Here is a 24,805-nt window from a genome sequence, read left to right as displayed (position 1 = left end):
TTTTAAAAATAAATTTAGAGTACCCAATTCATTTTTTTCCAATTAAGGGGCAATTTTGCATGGCCAATCCACCTACCCTGCATATCTTTGGGCTGTGGGGGCGAAACCCACGCAAACACTGGGAGAATATACAAACTCCATGGACAGTGACCCAGAGACAGGATCGAACCTGGGACCTCAGTGCCGTGAGACAGCAGTGCTAACCACTGCGCCACTATGCTGCCCATCTTTAACAATTTTGATAATATTTTAGTGTTACAAGTAGGCTCACAACACTTCAATGAAGTTACTGTGAAAATTCCCTAGTTGCCACACTCTGCCCCTGCTCAGGTACGCTGAGGGAGAATTCAGAATGTCCGATTCACCTAACAAGCATGTCTTTCAGGACTTGTGGGCGGGAACCGGAGGAAATCAAGGAGACACTGGGAGACTCAGCACAGACAGTGACCCAAGCTATGAATCGAACCCGGGTCCCTGGTGCTGTGAAGCGACAGTGCTAACCACTGTGCCGCCTATATTGCTGTAATTGGTGTTTGATTTCTCGTGATGTATTTCAATTCTAGCAGTTAGTTCTCGAGCTGAATCTTGTGTAGATTATAGTACAGAAGACTATATTGTGGGCCAAGTTATTTGATGAGGATTTTCATATTTTGTGTTTGTATTGAGTTAAAATTCTATAAATGTGTATCCTGTTGAAGTTTATTATAACATTTTTGTCCCTCTTTTTGCTGTTTCAGGATTTTCCTTTGGCAGGCAATCTGGTGCCGTCTCAATTATTTGTTACAAGTAGGGCCCACTTGTTGATTTTGTTTTTCCCTTCCTGTTTATATGGAAGATTGACATCTGCTTGTGATCGACATTGAATTTAGCACCTGATGTGAGGAATTAAATTCCTAGCGGTCTAATTTCTGCACTGTATATGTCCCAAAACTTACGCAACACAATATTAAGTTCTGACAGTTCAGGGTAGAATACATTTGTTTGCACACCTTGATTAATTCAAAATTGCCCACCTAAAATGGAACATTATTTACCATTTGTGCAGGTGTTCTTTCATTAGTTAATTTGAGGGCAAAAGAATGCTTGGAATTTATTAACACCCCTACCTAATCTGTTCTATGGCTACATGTTCCTAATGTAATCATAGCACTCCTTGTATGTGTACTTCTGGGTACTGTGTAGAAATGCCAATGTCAGAAGTTAACGTGTGTGCCCCTATATTTGAATATAATTGTATCGAATGCTTGACATGATAGAGAATCTTGCAGTCCCAACAACTAAGCTAATTATTTTGGAAATGTAATTAAGATTTAACCTTTGTCTCTTTTTAGGTTTTGAAGAAGTAAATGGTGATGCTGGATCAGAAGGCGAGCGTGAATTTGCAGCAAACCAGGAAACCGAAGGAGTAGATTTAATTTCTTCCAACGCAACTAATGGCAGGAAGCAATTTCTAGACACTAATTTCAACCCCAGGCACACAGCAAAAACTATCGCACATAACCGAGTGATTAGTAAAACAAAGAATTATAATCAAAAGAACAGTATGGACAAAAAGAATGACAAAATCTTTGAAAATAAATCTAGGGATAGCAGATTAATTGAGAAAAAGGAGGCATTGACATATCTCAATGGTGTTATAACTAGCTGCTCTGGGTACATTACAAATGGATTTTTTGTCAAGAATTCAGCTGACAATGATGGTAGTGGATCTGAGAGCGGTTACACCACACCGAAGAAACGTAAAGGCAGGAGGAATAGCGACAAAGGTGTTGAGAACTTAAATTTGTTTCAGGACAAAATCATGCAGCACGAGGGGAATCCACTCGCCCCAAAATTAGATCTTGAGAATGCCAAACTTGAGGTACCTGAGCAAAAAGCAAATCGTCTCGAAAATGCTAAACCTAGTGGTAGGTATGAACTTGCAGCAGTTAGTCCAGCCGGAGCTCGTGGGAAAGTGGGAACTGGTGAAACCCAACGAAAAAATTCTGATGGGAAACCTAGTGGTGGTAAAAAGTATGGGAAACCTAGTGGTGGTAAAAAGTATGAAGATCGACCCAAATCAAAGGCAGCATCTGTAACTTCAAAGGAAGACTCTTGGACACTCTTTAAACCACCTCCAGTCTTCCCAGTGGACAACAGTAGTGCAAAGATTGTTCCCAAGATTAGTTATGCAAGTAAAGTTAAAGAGAACCTCAACAAATCGCCCTCCAATCAGCCACTGGCTGTGGACACTCAGGCACAAGCTTCAGGTCGTTTGTCACAGGTTCCCATGTCTGCTGTGAAAGCTGTCACCTCATCTAGCTTTTCCAATGGTTTGGCATCAGGAGTGACTGATGGGCATATTGGTGTTTCAGGAGTCCAGACAGTTACTGCTGCTAATACTGTAGTGCCTGCCTCGTCTGGGAGTGAGACCTTAATGTTCCCTGATGGCACAGACTCAGTGGCTGCGGAACAAAGAAAGCAGGGTCTCTTTTTCTACCCTTCAAATATGCAATCTGTGCTTCCTAGCACAACGCAAGTGGAGCTACCATCACAGTCAACTCAACAAAATCTGGGGGATATTTTCCAGAACCAATGGGGATTATCTTTTATAAATGAGCCAAGTGCTGGCCCTGAGCTAGCCACTGCAAGATCTGTGGACAACCCACCTCTGGAGGTGAGGTTTCAAGCTGAATGTGCTGCCACTTTGGTTTCACAGGGTGCTGAACTGCTGTCATCAGGATCTGAAATTCCTGTGTTTCCAAAGGCTTATGAATTAGACAAACGGACTAGCCCTCAGATTCTCAGCAGTGTCATGAAGACTGCCACAGTGGCTGTTGGTATTTCTGCTGAGGGCATGGCCTTGCCGATGGAGCCACATGTTAGTGAACTGCAAAAGATGGCTGCTACAAGCCAAAGTGCAATAGTTTTTGTCCCAAAGGATTTTGGGAGTGAAACACCACATCACGCCTCTTCTACCAATACTTTGGTGCCATCAGCCAAAGAACACCCAAGGTACCATAGAGGCTTTGACAGAAAAGACAGCTTTGGGTCATTTGACTTGAAATCTGCTGTTATGTATCACACTAAAGGTAATATTTCAACAGAGCTTGCACAGAAATGAAAATTGGATGCCACAATGCAGCTACTTTCTAAGGACCTCCTAGCATTGATGACTGATTGTTTTCTAATGGACTTCAGATACCCTTTTCTTAATATCTAGCGGTTATAATATGTGTTTAAATTTTATGGCATGCGACTAAAAGTTTGCAATGAGATTGGGTTTGATTTTAGTCCAATGTTCCTGGTAGTAAAATAGAATGAAAGACACTTTGCACAATTGAAATTATGGTTGTTAGAATTAATTAGGTTTTATGTCAAATTTTAATTGTTAAATCTAATATGGTATGCACAAGGATTTTTGCCTTTGTGAAATTGGTGGTAGTTGTCTGCCTGAATACAACTGTCCTACTATGCTATTCCAGAGGGCACTTCCTCCACAGTGCTGTGAGCCTGGAATCATTTCCTTTTTAAAAAAAATAATTAAAAAATTTAGAGTCCCCAATTCATTATTTCCAATTAAGGTGCAATTTAGAGTAGCCAATCCACCTCCCCAACACATTTGCTTTGTGGGGGCCGAACCTATGCAAACACTGGGAGAATGTGCAAACTCCACGCAGACAGTGACCCAGGACCGGGATCGAACCTGGGACCTCTGTGCTAACCACTGTGCTGCCGCTAACAGTAACCATTTCTGATAAGATTGAAACCATAATTTTCCAGATTTATTTAATTACCTGAATATAAATTCCCCAGTTTTCATGTTGTGATTTGAATTTGTGTCTCTGGATTACTAGTCCAGTTAAATAACCACTATACTATATTATCCTGCCCTCTTCCAATATTTAAATTCTGATTTGCTCCTAGTTGATTGGCTTTAGATATTTTAACATTGTATATTTAGTGCACAAGGACTAGATACAAGTGTATTTGTTCAGGCCTGCTCTTCTGCCTTGATTTCCTTCAAAATTTCAAGTCTTGCATTTACATTTTGAAATTGGAGCAGTTACACATCCAGCACTGCAAAGACCTGGTGTAGATCTGAGCTACCTTAAGACATAGTATTAAACCTATTTAAGAAGTGGGTTTCTTGAAGTGACAATAGATTTGTCGGTTTCAAAAGTTGAATTCTACAACTTGAATCTAGAGTAAGTATCTGAGAAATTTGTAGAGGGATTGGATGAAAGACTTTCGTAGCTGAATATGCTCTTGCCTGATAAAACAGCTGCATAAATCTTTCCACAGTAAGGTGCCTGTGGTATGCCACCAGCCATCTATTTTGTTCTGGCAGCACTCCAGAAGCTATGTTGATGTTTGTTAGGACAGAGGCAGCAGAGGTTGAATGATCTCAGGTCTGCGGAGGAAGGCCAGGCAGGAATGCATTGGAATGAACTCATTTAAAGGTGTTCAAAGCCATGCATGAGTGTTTTGGCCGCAAATAAACTGGCAAGGATAATGTTGTGTGATATTGGGGTGGGAATAGGTAGTGTGGTGAGGATGTGCAGTAGAAGCTCACCTCGGTCAAATGTAGCACCAATGTTGCAGACAAAATATGGACAGTGTCAAGGCAACAGCTTTTTGTCAAGAACTGAAGACATGACTTCTACCCAGTATTTAATTGGAGAAGATTTCTGCTCATCCCATACTGTAGGACAATCCATTAAACCATTTAGAAACTGGTGAGGGCTCGAGAGGTAGAACCGGATATTATCGACATCTGTATCCATTGGATTTTAGAAGGATATGGGTGATCCTATTGAATCATGGGATCCTGAGGGGACTTGGCATGGTGGATACTGAGAGGGGGACTTGGCATGGTGGATATTGAGATGGAAACCCACCAGACAGTTTAAAAATAAGGGATCTCTCATTTTAAGATGGAGATGACAGTTTTCTTTCTCTTTCGAGGGTTGTTACTCTAGTGTTGGGTATTCACTCCCAGCGAGTAGTGAAAGTAGTCATTGACTATTTTTAAGGCCGAGTTAAATTCTTGATTGACAAGAGAGTCAAAGGGTATGGGAGTAGTTAGGAAAGTAGAGTTAAGGTTGCAATCAGATCAGCCATCATCTTATCAAATGGCAGAGCAAGCTGGAGGGGCCAACTGGCCTGCTTCTAGCTCACATGCTCATATGTATCATTGTCTCTAACAGCTCAGCACTACGGACAAACCTAAATGGAGGGATTCAATGAAGAAATTTAGCAAAAATTGGGCATGCATTCTGTGAGTTGACAAGATGTTCAATAATTTTGGAGCGGTAAAGGAAATTGGAGATGGTGCAGTAGTTGCAATAGTTTTTCATTTTTTTTGAGGGGAGGTTTGACAGCAAATTTGAAGGAGAGGGATATAGTACCTGAGAAGAGAGAGAACTCTTGTAGCAGGTAACCTGCCAGGAAGGGGTGTTGAGTAATCGAGCAGTTTTATGGGCATACGGTCTAGGACCAAGCAGTGGGCCTCATTAGAAAGCAGAACTGAGAAACTAGAGCAGGATCCACATTTGAGTTACAGCGAGGGGGCGGGGGGAAGATGCTGAACAGAAGCTGCTTGTTACCTTTGCCTTCCTGCATGATCTTTGAAAAGTGGGCCATTTAGTAATCCCCAATAATGCGCTTGTGGTTTAGCCAGATCTAACTGGAAGTCATTTGCTGATGAGAGGTTTAGCAAAGGAATCATCATGGTGGGAAAGAGTAATCGATTTTGTGGTGACAAGGGGATAAAAGCAGGTGAAAAACTCCCGCCTGGTGGAACCAGGTTCAAACTCTGCCGCTCAATCGCGTATAATCGCCGTGGGGGCCTATTTCAACCGCCCTCGACCGGCGGCGTGTCAACCGTGCATGCGGCTGGTGGCGATTCTCCGGTCTGCGGAGAATTGCGTCCCGGCGCCACGGGTCTGAGACCCCATTCTCCGCGCCAAGTGCAATTTCGTCACGGAGGCTCGGGGAATACCACTGATCATCTCTGGAATCCAAATGAACCTCTGAACTGCCTCTAATGCAACTAATCCCCCCTCAAATAAGGAGCCAACTGTCCATGGTACTCCAGGTGGGGTCTCACCAATGCCTTGTACAGCTGCAGCAACAGTTCCCTATCCCTTCAGCTATAAAGGCCAAAATTCAATTTGCCTTCCTTATTACCTGCTGTACATGCATACTAGCTTTCTGCGATGCATGAGGGAGCCCAGTTCTCTGTGGACCGAAGTGCTGTGAAGTTTCTCTCCATTTAGATAAGTTGTCTTTCCATTTTTCTGACCAAAATGGTTAACCTCAACCTCATGTTGAACTCCATCTGTCAAATTTTGACTCACTTACCTGACCTTTCTATATCCATTTGTAAATTTCTTATTTCCTCGTTGCAACTTACTATCCCACCTATTTTAGTCTAATCTGCAAATTTGGCTATCGTACCTTCTATCCCTATATCTAAGTCATCAATATATATTGCAAATAGTTGGGGATCAAAGACTGAACCCTGTGGCACCCCCCATTTACATCTTGCCAACCAGAAAAAGGCCCACTGATCCCAACTCTCTGCCTTCTGTCTGTTAGCCAGTCTTCTATCCAAGCTAATAAATTACCCCATATACCATGTGATCTTACCTTGTGTATTGATGTTTTGTTCGGCATCTGATCAAATGCCTTCTCGAAGTCCAGATATGCTACAATGGGTGCCCATTATCTACTTGGCTTGTTAAATCTTCAATAATCTCTCCAGCAAATTAGTCAAGCACTATTTACCCTTCATAAAACCATGCTGACTCTGATCAATTGCATTGGTTTCCCACTTTGTGTCTCCTTTTTTTAATAAGGGCATGAGCATTTCTGGAACCGTTCCCACATCATGGGGATTTTAGAATATTATAATCAATGGATCCACTATCTCCACTGCCACTTCCTTTTAAGATCCTAGGATGTACGGCAGCATAGTAGTTAGCACAATTGCTTCACAGTTCCAGGGCCCAAGGTTCGATTCCCGGCTTGGGTCACTGTCTGTCCAGAGTCTGCACGTTCCCCCCGTGTGTGCGTGGGTTTCCTCCGGGTGCTCCGGTTTCCTCCCACAGTCCAAAGATGTGCAGGTTAGGTGGATTGACCATGCTAAATTGCCCTTAGTGTCCAAAATTGCCCTTAAGTGTTGGGTGGGGATAGGGTGGAGTTGTGGGCTTGGGTAGGGTGCTCTTTCCAAGAGCCGGTGCAGACTCGATGGGTCAAATGGCCTCCTGCACTGTAAATTCTATGAAACTATGTAGGCCATCAGGCCCTGGGAACTTGTCTGTCGTCAATCCTAATAGTTTGTTTAGTACTTTTCCCGAGTGATGATTGTTCTAAGCTCCTGCCTTTCTATTACTTCTGCATTAACTGTTACTATTGGAATGGTACTGTGAAAACGGAGGCAAAATGTTGATTTAGTTTCTCTGCCATTTCTGTGTTCCTCATTATTAACGTCCCAGTGTCATCTGCCAAGGCATCAACATTTATTTTATCTACTCTTCCCTTTTTATATATTTAATGAAGCTTTTTTAATGAAGCTTTTGGCGATCCTTTTATTTTGCACAAGTTTTCTTTCATAATTTACCTTTGCTCTTAATCCTTTGTTGATTTTTTAAAGTTTCCCAATCTTCCAGCGTGCCACTGGCCTTTCCAATATGGTATGTCTTTGTTATCTTTTTAATTTTCTTGCTTTGCCATGGGTGTTTTTTTTTTTTTTGTCCTCTTAAAATTTTGATGGGTTGACTGTGTATGTTAGGAAAGTTTAAATAAAGGAGAGATTTAGAGAGGAAGGGGCCCTAGTAAACTGGAGAGTGGAAAGCAGATGTGTTGAGATGGAGGTTGAAGTCATTGAGGATGAACAAGGAACATTACAGCACAGGAACAGGCCCTTCGGCCCACCAAGCCTGCGCCGATCCAGATTCCTTATTTAGACATACTTATTGCCCAAATGATCTGTATCCCTCCATTCCACGCCTGTTCATATGTCTATCAAGATTCATCTTAAACTTTGCTATCGTGCTTGCCTCCCCCACCTCCACAGGCAATGCATTCCAGACACCCACCACCCTCTGCGTGAAAAACTTTCCTGCACATCTCCCCAAAACTTTCCCCCTCTCACCTTGAACCTGTGTCCTCTTGTAATTCAGTCTTCCACCCTGGAAAAATGCTTCTGACTATTTATCCAGGCTAGACCTCTTAAAATTTAGTAGATCTCAATCAGGTTTCCCCTCGGCCTCTGTCTTTCCAACGAAAACAATCCGAGTTGCTTCGACCTCTCATCATAGCTAACGCCCTCCAGACCAGGCAGCATCCTACCCTCCTGACCAGGCAGCATCCTAGTAAACCTTTGCACTCTCTCCAAAGCATCCATGAGAAGTCACTTGGTTCAGAGGGGATATTTGCAGTGATAGTTGGTGCAGCAGAACAATTTTGTGTAAATGTGGAACAAGATGAGATGCTGAAAGAAGAATTTTCCAGAAGAGAAAGGAGCGAGACCAGGGTGTAAATTTGAGAGGTCATGCCAGCCTTCCAATAATTTGACGGGAGCAAGTGATGGCAGGAATAGCTGGAGTAGGAAGCTTTATTAAGGGGAAGGCTGTGGGCGGGTGGAATAATTACTTTTTCTATATATAGGTGTTAGAATCCCTGTCATCCACATCTTGATTATGAGCTTTAATTACCAAATCTTTAAATTGATTTGGTAGACTGATGTGATGTCCCAGAACTGTCAATGAAGGGATGGTATTTCAACCTGGAGATGCCAATTCCAGTTGGCAAATTTTACTGATCAGATCTTGATGCTGTTGAGCAGCACCAAATTTATACATCTTGCATTGGGCATGTTAGATAATTAAAAGTGAGTTCTTCAAGTCATCAAATCCAGTGCTTTCAAATGTTAAAATGTGAAAGTGGGGAATAATTCTGAATGCAAGGGGAGAGTTAGAAATGAAATTTATACTCTGTTACTCGAATGAGCTAATTCTAAGCTCAAGTCCGCTAACAGAATCCAATCACTTTTGAACCATGTGTACTTACAGTGCACTTGTGGTATTCAAGTGAATGGTTTACAGGGTGTGGGGAGATGCGAGGGAAGAGAAAATCAGCATTACTGGCTTCTGGTCACTAGCTGCTCAACTATTCTTTTAAACATTTGACTATCCCAAGTGTAGAACGATTTACTAGAAAATGGTCTGCAAATAAATAAATCGCTTTCAAGCATTATCCACTGATCTTTGTTGCTGAGGGATTTTTTTATAATGCTAGCTATATTAATTTCGATGAGAGATTTTAAAATAACCATCCATGTACCACACTGCTCTGTCTTACCGCCATTATAATTGCAAGTTGCAATAGAACTGTGTCCAGATATTAGCTGGGAAACATCAGTCTTCTCAAAATCAGGAAAACGGGAAGTAAACTAAAAATTCTTTTCTAAAATAAGAGTGTCCAGTTATTTTTTTCCAATTAAGGGGCAATTTAGCATGGCCAAACAACATACCCTGCACATCTTTGGGTTGTGGGGGTGAGACCCACACAGACACAGGGAGAACATGCAAACTCCACACTGAACCTGGTCCTCGGTGCAGTGAGGCAGCAGTGCTAACCACTGCACCACCGTGCTACCTGCGTAAACTAAAAATTCAAATAACTTTATGAAATAAGCTAAGATTTTCATAAGCCTTGACGCAGTATTTCATACTGAACATTTCACCTACAAATGCATAGAATTTCCCCTTGGTAGAAGAAAAATAGATTTTGGCCAAGTATTGAGCATTATGTGGAAAGACTAATGTGTTGCAATTGCATGAAAAAATATTTCATTTGGAAGCAAAGCCTTGTGCACAAATTGTTTTTGATTGACGAGCACCTATTTTGATCATTTAATGACTGGTCAAAGTATTGAAATTAGTGTCATTTTGCACAACTAATTTAAACCAAATAGAGATTTTCATATTTGCAGTTGAAAGTTCTTGTCTCTGCGTGATTTCTGTAATATGTGAAAGCTACCGTGCATATATAGTGGCCTTTATCGAACCCAATCCTCCTCCTCCCTTTGCCCTTTTCCCTGCCACCATCCCATATCTAGGCCATTTATCTTTCCCTGTGTGGAAACACTCCTTCTACTGTTCTTGTTGGAGTTGGCCAAGAACAAGTTTTGTTATCCGACCACCCATACCTGTGAAGAAAAAGCAATTCAATTACTACAGTAGAGCTGTTTGATCCAGCCTGGCCGATCAAGGCCTGTTCCGATGAACTCTTAGTAAAGTAATGTAAATAGCAGTAATGTCTTAAGGTTTATCCTGGACAGCATTCCACGTTTATGTGCTTCTAGTGCCTCCTACAGAAATTGTCCTTTTCGCCCTTGTAGTTGTGGGGGGATTTTGGGTACCCCATGGGCTCCTTTGCGATTTATTTTACAGAATTATCTGCATTCCACATAATCAGTTTCATTTTTGAAGAAAATTTAGATATGGCTTATTTTGAAACAATTTGCAGCCTTATAGACCGTTTAACTTCCAGCACTTTTGGCATGTAATTAAGAATAGTTTGGTGGCAGAATTGCTAATTAAGCCTGAAGAATTAGACATGCTATCTTAGCATCCTTTGGAAGTGGATGCAGTCCAAGGTAATGGAGTGGAACTTTGAGGTTTGTCCTCCATGTTTATTTTAGGGCAAGAAGAGTTTTCATTTTGGGCTTCAGAAGTGCAAACCTTTCCTCCCGCAAATCCCGTCAGAGTATGTATATTTATTGGAATTGGACGCTGTGGTGTTAACGGGACACACTTTAGTCGAGCAGTGCATTGCATGATATGTGGTTTTGATCGAGTCATTTCAAAACTCTGGATTCCACCTTAAGCAGAACAGGCACTGGAAGTCGACTAACATATCAGAAGCATAATACTAATAACTTATATCCTGAATTGTTAGAATAACCAATACCAGTTAATGCTTTGCAGGAATTTCTGGAGCAGTTGACACCCCACTTCTGTATTTGGACATGATTTATTATTGAGGTGCGAAGCAGCTGTGATTCCCATCTTAAATGAATCAATTGGTTTAATCATAACTTGCATTAACCAAATAAAAAATACATTTATAATGGTTCTTGTGCTGTTTTGAAGGAGGGGGATTACCTTGTGAATAAATTTGAGAGTTCAGCTGATTACTGTTGCACACCATGTTGTATTCATCCATAAGTTATAGCGGAAGCTGTTTGTATCTGGTATTAGTTTCACCAGTCTTTTCTTATTTTAGGCGGAGATGACTTTAATGTTGAGTGCAAAGCTTGCAAATAAATTTTGCACAACTAATTTAAACCAAATAGAGATCATCTTATTTACAGTTGAAGGCTCTTCTCTCTGCATGATTTCTGTAATATGTGAAAGCGACCATATATTTGCAGTGGTCTTTATCTAACCCAATCCTCCTCCTCCCTGTGGCCTTTTCCCTGCCACCATCAAATTTCTAGGCTATTTATCTTTCCCTATGTGGGAACACTCTTGAGTTGGCCAAGAACAAGTTTTGTTATCCGACCACCCATACCTGTGAAGAAAAAACAATTAAATTACTACAGTAGACCTGTTTGATCCAGCCTGGTCGATTAAGGTCTGTTCACAAGAACTCAATGTAGCAAAGTAATGTAAATTGCAATAATATCTTGGGGTTAATTGGAAACCAGCTGTTGATGTTTATAAAAACTTTTTTTTAAAAAAACATTTCATTGAAGGCATTTTAAATATATACATAATAATATTCGATGAACAGCTTCCACCTCAAGATGAACACCTCCGCCCCTCGAATGGCAAACCTGATCTTTTCCAAATGCAGGAACTCTGCAAAATCACTCACCCATACCCCTGTCTTCGGCAGCTCAAGTCCTGCCAACACAACAAAATCCATCTCCAGGCTATCGGGGAGGCAAAGGCCAAGACGCCTGCCTCTCTCCCACCTGCACTTCTGGATCTTCCGACACAACAAATATCGCCACCTCCGTTCCTCTTACCCCCAAACTCTTGACATTACGTCAAAAAATCCCTTCCAAAAACCCCACAACCACTTGACGCCCAAAACATATGCACATGGTTCGCTCTCGTCCCGTCCCGTCCCCCCAAGCATAGTGCCCACACCTATCCTCCACCCCCGAAAAACCGACTCATCCTAGAAACTCATGTGGGCTCTATGTACCACCTTTAAATTGAATAACACTTAGCCCATCACATGACGGCCCATGCCCCCTCTGCCATCTTTCACTCCACACTCTGGCATCCAACGCTGCTCCCAACTCCTCCCACTTGAGCCTGACCTCCTCCACGGAGCACTCTTCCCCGGCTCCCCATGCATGTTTGCAATCCTGCCCCCCCCCCCCCCCCCCCCAAAATTTCACCCTCTGAGAGAAGCTTATCCTACAACGCCGGGAATGGCAGCATCGGAAACAACGGCACCTCCTTCCTAATTAAGTCCCTGACCTGCAGATACAAGAACCTATTCCGCTTGAGAACTTCTCCAGGTCTGCAAACTTACCTCCCACGAACAAATCCCTAAAGCATTCTATCCCCACCTGCTGCCACCCCCAGAACCTCATCCAACCCCACCGGCGCAAAGCTATGATTGTCGCAAATCAGCACCCACGGTGACGAGCCTTCCAATCCAAAGTGCTGCCGACACTTGTTCCAAACCCTCAGTGCTGATGCCACCACCGGTCTTGTGGCGTATCTAACTGGCAGGAACTGAAGGGGTGCCAATAACACTGCCTTCAAGCCGGTCCACCTACACAAGAGCTCCTCCATCCACCCCCAAACTGATCGCTCCTCCACCGCCCATTTCCGAGCCATTGCAATATTGCTGCTCAATAGTAATTGAACAAGCTCGGCAATGCAAACCCCCCCCCATCCTCTTCAAGAACACCCTCCTAACCCATGGAGCCTTTCCTGCCCACAAACCTCAATCATCCCATTAGCCTTCCTAAAAAAGACTTGAGAACAAAAATCGGGAGCTTTTGGAATGCAGTCAAAAGCTTTGGCAGCACTGTCATCTTCGCCATCTGTGCCAGACCCACCAAAGGCATGGCAACACATCTTAAAGTCGCTTTAATTCCACCAGCCGCAACAAGTGCTTGTGCAGCTAGGCCCACTCCCCGCCACCTGTATCCCAAGATAGTGAAAACTTGCCCCACACCAACCAAAGTGACAATGCCCCCAGCCGCCTCTCCTGCCCCCATGCATTAATTGGGAACGTGATGTTTATAAAAGTTGACAGTTGCTTGTAATTCCTCTGCCTGATCAAGCAATTAAATTGCTTTTTTGACTTTCTGAAGTTCACATTGAATGCACTGTTTTAGTATATTCCTCCACTTGGTGCTGCTTACCGTCAGTGTTTACACTTTCACAGAATGGGTGCTAGAGTCTGCAAAAACTAGGGAGAAGTTAATGCACCTACTGCAAAATTCATTTGGATTCCTAAGATTTTACAGGTTTTAATCCCCCCCCCCCCAAAAAAAAATTGCATAAATTATTTATTCCCCCCCCCCCCCCCCCCCCCCCCCATATTATTTTCCAGAAATAAAAATCAGCAAAGGAATGCCAATAATAGGTGCAAGAAATAATATACATCAGCTCGCATGGGATAAGTAAGGTGACGAGTGGTAAAGGGAGCGTAAGCCTCTAGGATCGATGCAGGCAAGGCTATAATAGATAACAAGAAAATTACATTTGCTAAATGAATGCTTTGCACACTTTTTCACAGTGATGGAAGAGGAGAAAAGTATCTAAAATGTCATGGGGAGGAAGTTGGTGGATTTAACGCAGGTGGATTTAACGCCAGTTAATACTAAAGATAGTTCAGTTGTGATTTGTTTTGTGGGTATGAAACTTGAGGCCATTGGGTGCAAGTGTGCTGCAAAAGTAATATGAAGTGTGGCATCTAACTTATTTGATTGGGAGACAGTAATTTGCAAGATAAAGATGGGAATCCTTTTTTCCTCGGATTGCTCTATTCTGGAGTACATTTATAATGTTTAGCTGTTGACCAGGATGAAGGTAATCATTGTGGAGAAATGGTCTTGACAGCCCTGAGGCCAGGCAATTTGAAAGGTTTGTAGGCTACTGGCTGCTTGTAAATTTCAGGTTTGTGTGTTTGAGCCATTTGGATGAATTGAGCTTGCTTATGTATCAACAATTACATTGAAACTTTTGCCAACTGCATACTAATTCTAAGATGCTTTTCAATTTTATCTTCGTTGCTGGAAGCATCATCAGTACTCTGGCACCAATACGTGTTCATGCTTGCACCAGAAACCTTGTAACATTAATTGAGAACTACGGGACCAAATAGAGTCTGCCATATCTCACAGGATCAAGAGGGAGATTGTGCCATTTTCTTATAATCCTGTCACTAGTGGTGAAAGCAAGATTCAAACCACCTGAAAAGGTATACGTTGAACACTTCTTTGAAAGTGGTCCATGTCTAACAGTTTGCTTAACCTTGGAGGCTTTAATCCTGGTCTTGGAATGTGACCCATATGCACCTTTCAATAGCATGTTTTTGCTCTGCCCCTCTTGAGGGTTAAGGGAAGAGCACTGTTGGCATTTGGAGATCCTGTACCCACCTTGCATCAGTGGTCTTGTACAGGGCTGGTGGAAAAACTAAAGCTATGGCTTATCTTGTTGGAGCACCGTTGTCTCGGTTATGGCAAGAGTGTACTGTAAGGGTAGTTTTAAATAGGTTTATACTCTTAAGCAAATAGGGCGAAGTTGATGTGGCAATACTGTTGGGGAATCAGTTGCAAAGTCAGAAGGGCTGGCAAATGGCATGTGCTTAATTAGTTATTTTAGTTATGCTTGAAATTGTTTCTCCAGTCTTCACTCAGTTGGTTCAGCTCCAAAAATAGTTTTAACTTGGCTCTGAAAAGTTAATTTTAATTGGAAGCATTTGAGTACTAAAAATAAACTAACAGATGTGCCAGCTGTATTCATGAACTTGATGTTTTTTCAATGTCCTTTTGACGTCTTGGCTATAAAATCTTACAACTAATAACTGGTGTACCTAATTTTGCTAGACACAAGCGTATTTGTAGCTATGGTTTTATTGTATACTATTAATATTTGGTTGGAAAGAGGACAACCAAGCCCTCTGCTTCTGATATCCAATCATCCTTGCTGGAAAGCCTACATTTGTGATTGCTGGATGGTGACAGGGTGGTTTAGCTGATGCTAGTTACAGTGAATAGCTTGCTGATGATTACTGTCTTTGTGCACTTGAGGAATATAGACTCTTGTATGAGGTACTGAAGGGCTACACATGTCCATGGTTCCAACAATTGAATTTGCATTGCACTTTTTTAATTTGGGAGAAATATTCCAATGTGTTACACAGTAGCCAGGGATAGGATTTCTGGTAACAGTGGAGGGTATAGAGAGGAAATTGAGGTGAAGGCATAGCTACCAATGATTAGGTAAAGGTAGTGGGTATGTACATTGGCTTAATGTGAAGGATTGTTGGGCCATAGGAAGTTTGAAATGGTTGGGCAAAGTCACTTGTTAGGTAATTTTAAAGTGTATGGATAAGCAGCAGGTCCGTGTTGTGAGAGTGAGGGGAAAAAGTGATGAGTGAGCTACATTAATTAGGACATTGGCACTTTAATTTAACAAATTACAAACTTTTTGGGCTTATTGTATGCATTGTTAATTTCTTAAGGCGGTAGGCTAAGGCCAGTTGTAATGCACAAACTGCTGCTAGTTCAGTACTAACCCAGAAGTAAAACAAGAAACATTTTTTGGTTTGATTTGTTTTCGTATGTCAAGCAATACCATATCTCAAAAGCACCACCTGTGGCCAAGCTGAGGTTCATAGAATCCCTAGAGAGCAGAAGGGAGCCATTCAACCCATCAAGTCTGTACCGACCCTCCAAAAGAGCACCCTACCCAGGCCCAGTCCTCCCTACCCCTATAATCCCATCTAACCTTTGGACACTTGTGGGGATTTAAAAAAAAATAATATGGCAAATCCACCTAACCTCATAGAATCATAGAATTTGCAGTGCCGAAGTGGGGCATTTGGCCCATCGAGTCTGCACCAGCCCTTGGAAAGGGCACTCTACATAAGCCCACACATCCTCCCTAACCCCACAATCCAGTAACCTCATCTAACCTTTTTGGACACTTAAGGGCAATTTAGCATGGCCAATCCACCTAACCTGTACATCTTTGGACTATGGGAGGAAACTGGAACGCCCGGAGGAAACACACGTGGAAAACGTGCAGGCTGCACAAAGAAGTGACCCAAGCCAGGAATTGAACCTGGGACCCTGGAGCTGTGAAGCAACTGTGCTAACTACAGTGCTACCATGCCGCCCATACTGTGCTACCGTGCCGCACCTGCACATCATTCGACTGGGAGGAAACCCGTGCAGACACTGGGAGTGCAAACTCCACACAGTTACCCCAGATTGCAATCTACCCCGGGTCCCTGGAGTTGAGGCAGCAGTGCTAGCCACTGTGCCACCGTGCTGCCTTTCCTTGTAGATATTCCTTGTGGGAATTTCTTTCCATTGTATCTCATTTCTGAACAGGGTAGCTGTTGTATAGCTGAATTTGACCACAAAAGATCCTAATGATCTAAGTATCCTAATGATCTAAGTATCCAAGTTATTCCTAAAGGTTGGTTTTACAACTGTGCTAAATGATGCATGTCCAGTTTGAATCCAAATCATTTGACTGATTTGGACGTGGGTTTGGAAGAATTGGACTTTTATATATGAGAAATGTCACTCAAATTGCTCCCTGAAAATACTAACTTCCCGCTGAGAAATTTCCATGTGCTTTGCGTGCCCACAGCCAGGTAGCAATTGTGACAATTCACAAACACAATGTGGTCATAGGATATGGTCATCTGTGTACATAAACAAGCACCCCATGATGGAATTAACAGTAGCCTTGACATTTTTCTCCTCTTTAACATAGGACAAATGATAACACCCCTTCAGTCACCCTAGCTAAAATTGGCTAACTTGAAGACCAAACTTTCATGGTTAAACAACTAGATAAACTATCTACGCTATTCGGGCATTGAATTGCAATTTTAAGTAATCAAATCATTTGACTTTGATGTTCACATAGTTATTCAGCAAATCCAATTAAATTTCCATGGTCACGATACATCATTTTGATACACAAAAATGTCAGTGCCTCTTAGCAGCATTGTTTAATAGGATTGCTACAAGGTAAATAATAGAATCCAGGAAGCTACAAAAATCCAGTAATACCAGTGCACGGCAATCTTTTTACTATTCTAGAAGCAATATTTTTTAAATGGTGCAATGTGGGGGAGAAATGTTCCATTTAAAACCCCATTCCTAAATATGGTGTGTACTTTTTGAAAATATTATTTTCCAGAGAAATTTATGAATCCCCTTAAATTAGCCTTGTTAGCTTAGTACTATAATTCATATGCTGTAGTATTTCCTATACATTTTTTAAATTTCAGAACTACCAGCTGCCTGGTGTTCCATTTGCCAGTACAGCACAAACCTCGGCTTTGGATTTTTGACAAATCTCATGTACTTGTTTGATGGCAAGGTTTCATGAATAATATTCAGACATTATAAAGCGCAATTGTTGTGTAACAGAATGGATCAAAGTATCTAAAAAGAGAGGAAAGTTTTTAGGGGAGTACTTTGTTTAAAGTACCCTTTATTCTGATAAAATTTAACACTCAAGAATTTTGTATTTCTATCAAGTGCTCCTATCACTGAAGTCTTGAAACAGCTTAAAGCAACAGAAGGAAGTTTGATTTCTGCCTCCTTCAGTATAAGAAAATTAGCCTTTTAAAAAAAAAAAAAAAAAAGAATACACTTAAGTGCTTATGGCTGTCTCCATAAATTGTTCAAATTTCTGAGGTGGGAAATTGGCAAGATTACTCTAGAAAGATAACTGAGCTGGCCTTGCCTAGAGTTGTGGGCTCAAAACGCAATTTTGTTCTAATGCTGGGTTCCAGAAACCCAAGATAAAATCTAGTTCAATTTGTCTGGTACGCCCAAAGATTATTGTAGCTGGGTGAATTTAGTCTAATGGTTTGGAGTCCGGGTGATGTTCTGCAGTTAATCCATACAAACCAATAGATTTACATCTGTTTAGTTTCACTGTATACAGTTTAAATTTACTTTATTCTATCGGTATGTCCGGAATAAAAGAATGACTAGGGTAAGAGTAGGGCTAGTAAAGGACAGTAGTGGGAAGTTGTGCGTGGAGTCCGAGGAGATAGGAGTGGTGCTAAATGAATATTTTTCGTCAGTATTCACAGGAAAAAGACAATTGTTGTCGAGGAGAATACGGAGATACAGGCTACTAGACTAGAAGAGCTTGAGGTTCATAAGGAGGAGGTGTTAGCAATTCTGGAAAGTGTGAAAATAGATAAGTCCCCTGGGCCGGATGGGATTTATCCTAGGATTCTCTGGGAAGCTGGGGAGGAGATTGCTGAGCCTTTGGCTTTGATCCTTGTCGTCATTGTCTACAGGAATAGTGCCAGAAGACTGGAGGATAGCAAATGTTGTCCCCTTGTTCAAGAAAGGGAGTAGACAACCCCGGTAACTATAGACCAGTGAGCCTTGCTTCTGTTGTGGGCAAAGTCTTGGAAATGTTTAAAAGAGATAGGATTTATAATCATCTAGAAAGGAATAATTTGATTCGGGATAGTCAATACTGTTTTGTGAATGGCAGGCCGTGCCTCACAAACCCTATTGAGTTCTTTGAGAAGGTGACCAAACAGTTGGACGAGGGTAAAGCAGTTGATGTGTATATAGATTTCAGTGAAGCGTTTGATAAGGTTCCCCATGGTAGGCTATTGCAGAAAATACAGAGGCATGGGATTCAGGGTGATTTAGCAGTTTGGATCAGAAATTGGCTAGCTGGAAGAAGACAAAGGGTGGTGGTTGATGGGAAATGTTCAGCCAGGAGTTCAGTTACTAGTGGTGTACAACAAGGAACTGTTTTGGGGCCACTGCTCTTTGTCATTTTTATAAATGACCTGGAGGAGGGCATGGAAGAATGGGTGAATAAATTTGCAGATGACACTAAAGTTGGTGGAGTTGTGGACAGTGCGGAAGGATGTTGCAGGTTACAGAGGGACATAGATAAGCTGTAGAGCTGGGCTGAGGTGTGTCAAATGGAGTTTAATGCAGAAAAGTATGAGGTGATTCATTTTGGAAGGAATAACAGGAAGACAGAGCACTGGGCTAATGGTAAGATTCTTGGTAGTGTGGATGAGCAGAGAGATCTCTGTATCCATGTACATAGATCCCTGAAAGTTGCCACCCAGGTTGAGAGGGTTGTTAAGAAGGCGTACGGTGTGTCAGCTTTTGTTGGTAGAGGGAATGAGTTTCGGAGCAATGAGGTCATGTTGCAGCTGTACAAAACTCTGGTGCAGCCGCATTTGGAGTATTGTGTGCAGTCCTGGTCGTCGCATTATATGAAGGATGTGGAAGCATTGGAAAGAGTGCAGAGGAGATTTACCAAGATGTTGCCTGGTATGGAGGGAAGGTCTTATGAGGGAAGGCTGAGGAACTTGAGGCTGTTTTCGTTGGAGAGAAGAAGGTTAAGAGGTGACTTAATTGAGGCATACAAGATGATCAGAGGATTAGATAGGGTGGACAGTGCGAGCCTTTTTCCTCTGATGGTGATGGCTCGCACGAGGGGACATAGCTTTAAATTGAGGGGAGTTAGATATAGGACAGATGTCAGAGCTAGGTTCTTTACTCCGAGTAGCATGGGTGTGGAATGCTTTGCCTGCAACAGTAGTGGACTCGTCGGCATTAAGGGCATTTAAATGGTCATTGGATAAACATATGGATGATAAGGGAATAGTGTAGATGGGCTTTAGAGTGGTTTCACAGGTCGGCGCAACATCGAGGGCCGAAGGGCCTGTACTGCGCTGTTATGTTCTATGTTATTATCTTTACAAACTATATTTGGTGTAAAAGTGATCTGTTATCTCGTTTTCTGCTATTTTCCATGGTGGAGTATAAAGTATACCTCTAGCCATTTTAAGGAATAAAAGTTTCATACAACTCCAGTGCGATAGTTAGAATTTTAAAATCCGGTATTCATTTCTCAATTACCTTGCTTTTTTGCTCCATCTTCTCCCTTCCATCCTTCATCTATCTGATTCTCCTTGCTTGTCCTGTGTTTTTCATGCCGTAGATCTTGGCGTAACAGCCTGGATGAATTAGAATCGCAGCACGGTACCGTGAGTGGTCTTTTGGCCCATATAAAGTCAGTGATGGCTCTTACAGAGAGCAGTCTTCTTCGTCCGACTCCCCTTCTCTTTCCTCATATGGTTGCAACTTTTCTTCAAGTATCTATCCAATTCCCTCTTGAATGCTTCAGTTGAATCTATGTCCATCACTATTGGACAGTGAACTCAAAACCTTGACCAATTGGTAAAAGATTTCTCCACCTGTCCCTTTTGGTTCTTTATCAATCACCTTAGTCTCTGAACAACTAATTACAAATCTCATTTTTTCTGCTCTAAGGAGAACCGCCTCAGCTTTTCCAGCCTATTGGCATAACTAATCCTGCATCATGGAACCATTTTCTTTTTTAAAAATATTTTATTAAAGGCATTGTCAATATATACTAGACGTAATCTAGAAGTACAACTGCAGCAAAAGGAAACAGACCCCCTACCAAATAAACGCCTGCCACTTTTCCAATTCTTTGCTCCACCCAGGCACAAATGATGCAACCATTTTTGTTAACCTTTCCTGTACTCTCCAAAGCTTTCATGCCTTGCTAAACTGGATCCCAGAATTGGACACACTACTGCAGCTGGGACTGCACCAGTGTTCTACATAGATTTAGCTTAACATCCTGGTCTTTATATTCTTGTGCTTTTATTTGTTCTATTTGTACATGGATGTCACCGGGTCTGTACTGCCTGAACAGGAGAATTTTAGTTTCGGGGAAGATTAGATCAAGTCCTCTTGGCTGATGGGTCTACAGGGTCGATTGTGGCAAATTCACTAATTCAGTGTCCCAAGCTAATGCACAGGTCAAAATCCCACCAAGGCAGCTGATGGAATTTGAATTTAATCAATAAATGCAGTGAAAGCTAATCTCGGTAATGATTACCATAAACCAGCATTGGTTGTCAAAAAAGAAACATCTTGTTTACTAACGTCCTGTCAGGGAAGGAAATCTGCTATCCTTCCTTAGTCTGATCTATATGTGACTCCAGATCCACAGAAACGTGGTTTACTCTTTAAAAAAAAAAAAAAAAAAAAATTTTTTAGAGTATCCAATTTTTTTTTACCAATTAAGGGGCAATTTAGCATAGCCAATCAACCTAGCCTGCACATCTTTGGGTTGTGGGGGTGAAAATGTACAAATTCCACACTGAGAGTGACCTGGTGCCGGGATCAAACCTGGGTCCTCAGCGCCGTGAGGTAACAATGCTAACCACCGGGCCGCCCAATGAGGTTTACTCTTAAGTGATGGCCTAGCAAACCACTCAGTTCAAGGGCAATTGGGGATGGGCCACAAAAGCTGGCCTTGCCAGTGATGCCCACGTCCCGTGAAAGAGTAAAGGGAAGAAAAACCAGGATGGGGCATAGATCTGGGTAAGAAACAGGAGGGTCGAGGGGAAATTCTTTTCAACCAGAAATAGTTAGGATCTGAACTCTCCACCTGAAAGAGTGGTAGAGGCAGAAATGCTCAACGTTTGAAAAGATATCTGAAATGCACATCAACTGCTGTAACCTACAAGAGCTCAAAAATGGAATTGACCTGAATGACTACTTGGCAGCTGGTGCAGCCATGATGGGCAAAATGGCCTCCTTCCATTCTGTAAATATCTGTTTCTCTCTCAATTTTAACGGAAGTGCAACATTTAGTATGCATTCTATCTCCCCATTGTTCCATCCAGTATGTATTGCCTAATTTTTCTGCATTGTATTTCAACTGCCATGTGTCTGCCTATTCCGCAAGTCCTTTTGTCCTCTTGAAGGCTATTTCTATGTCCTGTGTTGATTATTCTTTGAAATTGTCATCTGCCTCTTAAACCAAAAAAACTAATGCACTTTATCAACTGCCTTTTGAAAATCCACATGCACTTCAGCTGCATTCTGCAATCATTTGCTGAGTCCTCCAAGATCTCAGCCAATTTGGTCAAACGCAATTTGTCCGTAACAAATCAATGTTGGCTATCAATGAGTGTTCACTAATTTTCTCCTGAATTATTGCTTCAAAACATTTCCCTACCAATTGTATTAAGTAAACTGACTTATCATTTGCCTCTTGTTTTTTGAACAAGAATGTAACATGCAGTCTTCCAGTCCTCCACAACTTTTATTTGTAATTTTACTTCCCAACCATGGTGATTTATCTGCACAAGTACTGCCAGCTTTTCCAGTGCCTAATTTTTATCTCCTCCAGTACCCTGGTGGCCTCCTTGTTTGCTATAGCTGTGGCAAAGTACCCTTCTTTGACCCTCTTACTTTTTCCACTTGCTCTACTTTAAAAATGCTCTCTTGAGCTGATATTTTTATGTCTTCCTCGCTTCTTCACCTGACACTTCATCCAGGGAGCATTGGTTGCCTTCCCTTTCCCACTTGTGTGAATATACCTAGATGACTCAAACCATCTCTTTAAAGGTCACCCATTGTTCAGTTAATTTCTGCCTGCCAGTCTGACTCTAATTTACCCAGGCCATATCCCTCCTCCAGCTGAGTATTCTTCTAGATTGCTCCTAATCCTTGTCCATAACTAATTTAAACATCGATACCATAATTCCTATCCCTGAGATGCCCTCCAACTGTGACATTCTCCACTTGACTTCCCTGAACTGGATCAAGCAATGCCACCTTTTCTTGGGAAGAAAACGTGCTATCAAGAAAATTTTGAATACACTTCAGAAATTCCTCTGGTGTTAAAATCTCCCATTGTCACTGCTCTTTCATCCTTGTACTTCTGTAATTTCTTAGCAAAATCTGTTCCTCTGTCTCCTTCCCACTGGTCTTTAAGATTCAAAGGAGCATCTCCTTTATTGTTTCTTACCAAATAAATACTCTTTTGACCCTCGGGCATTTTCTCTTTCTAGTACAGTAATACTTTCTTGATAAAACTGCTACCGTTCCTTTTTACCTTGTACTCCGGAGCATTATACATCCACTTTTTTGAGCCAGATATGTTATCACCATTACATCATATTCTCACATCGTTATATCTGCCTGCACCTCACCAACTGTATTAGCCGCACATGTTTGCACATGCACTTCTGTAGTATAATTGATGCAACTTATTCACCAAGGAAGTGTTTGAACAATCACTACCTCCATAGCACATTTTAATTCTATTTTACTTCAGTATTATCAGCTTTCAAAAAAAAAAAAATAGCCCAAACAATAGTATTACTCTGTTTTTGCCAGATCTTTGGTGCAATCTGAAACCGATCCCTCGGGGTCTCCCAGTAGACATGGAACTTCCCCAGGGAACTTTTGGAAAAAGTAAGCCTATTTGGTTATCTGTCTTAATTACAAATGTTTATTTTTTTCCCCTCAGAAATGGACTCTATATGGAATCTGCATAAACAAGGTAAGCATAATTAAAATGGGAAACTATGTTTAAATTAAAGATGTTCTTGCAGGTATCTTAATCGAACATGAATGTTTTTGAAAAGTGAAAAACAATTCAAATATTTTGGTATTCTGTCAAATCATTATCTATTCTAAGCTTGATCATCTAGGAAGTCCAGCAGGGTTAACGCAAATTGTGTGCTCTCCAAATACTTATTTTCCTCATCTTTCGCTTTTCCTCCCCCCCCCCCCCCAATATCTCATGATGGTAGTACATGTTTAAATAGATGTCAGCACTCTGTTTCTTTGTAACTACTTTTAACATGCTTGTCTCCTTGGCAGTTGTTTGAGAAATTCCAGATAGGGGTAGGCCTTTCAGGCTATCTGCCATTCAATTAGATCATGGCTGAACTTCTACCTCAATGCCATTTTCCCACGCTCTCCTGATATCCTTTGGTGCCTTTATTATCCAGAAATCTATCGATCTCTGCCTTGAACTTAACTTGATGACCTAACTTCAGCCCTCTGGAGTAGCGAGTTACAAAGATTTGCCACCCTATGAATGAAGAAATTCCTCATCTCGTGATGAATGTTTTACTAAAAAATAAAGAAATTGCGGGTGTGAAAGTCAAGGGTTCCATTTTGGAATGGGAGCCTGACTGATGGTCATTTGCACTGTTGTTGCAGGATGCATCTGTCACCCCTGTGCTTTCTGTAGATCAAGTCCAAGAAATTGCTCATAGCGCAGTACCACCACCTAAGTCTTTGTAGTAGTGCTGCACTGATGTTTGATTCATCGACAGTCAGTTTTTTATCTTTTTGCTGACTATAGATGTAGTGCTATTCCTTGGAAGTGAACAATTAATTGATTTTAACATCAAAACTGCAATGCTTTTAGAGCAGTGATGCAGAAAGGTAAAAATTTTAGGTATTCAAAGTTTTCAGTAATATTGTTTCACCTATGAAAGGTCAGTGAGACCATTTTTTTTTTTGAGTACCCAATTCATTTTTTCCAATTAAGGGGCAATTTAGCGCAACCAATCCACCTAGCTTGCACATCTTTGGGTTGTGGGTGAAACCCACGCTAACACGGGGAGAATGTGCAAACACCACACGGACAGTGACCCAGAGCCGGGATCGAACCTGGGACCTCGGTGCCATGAGATAGCAGTGCTACTCACTGGGCCGCCGTGCTGCCCACAGTGAGACCATTTCTGACAC

General features: G+C 41.7%; 1 protein-coding gene across 1 annotated transcript in view; it reads left to right on the top strand.

Annotated features, from left to right (window-relative positions):
• nufip2 (nuclear FMR1 interacting protein 2) overlaps nucleotides 1-24,805 on the top strand; it is a 40,437-nt gene that overhangs the window by 9,579 nt on the left and 6,053 nt on the right. Inside the window, exons 2-3 of the mRNA XM_072469646.1 lie at nucleotides 1,332-3,071; nucleotides 23,571-23,603. Coding sequence (XP_072325747.1) covers nucleotides 1,332-3,071; nucleotides 23,571-23,603 — 1,773 coding nt within the window. The remainder of the gene's footprint in view (nucleotides 1-1,331; nucleotides 3,072-23,570; nucleotides 23,604-24,805) is intronic.

Source organism: Scyliorhinus torazame, chromosome 12 (genome assembly GCF_047496885.1).
Source record: "Scyliorhinus torazame isolate Kashiwa2021f chromosome 12, sScyTor2.1, whole genome shotgun sequence".
Taxonomy (NCBI): Eukaryota; Metazoa; Chordata; class Chondrichthyes; order Carcharhiniformes; family Scyliorhinidae; genus Scyliorhinus; species Scyliorhinus torazame.
Note: the sequence above shows the minus strand (reverse complement) of the source record. Positions and strands in the feature narration are given on the sequence as shown.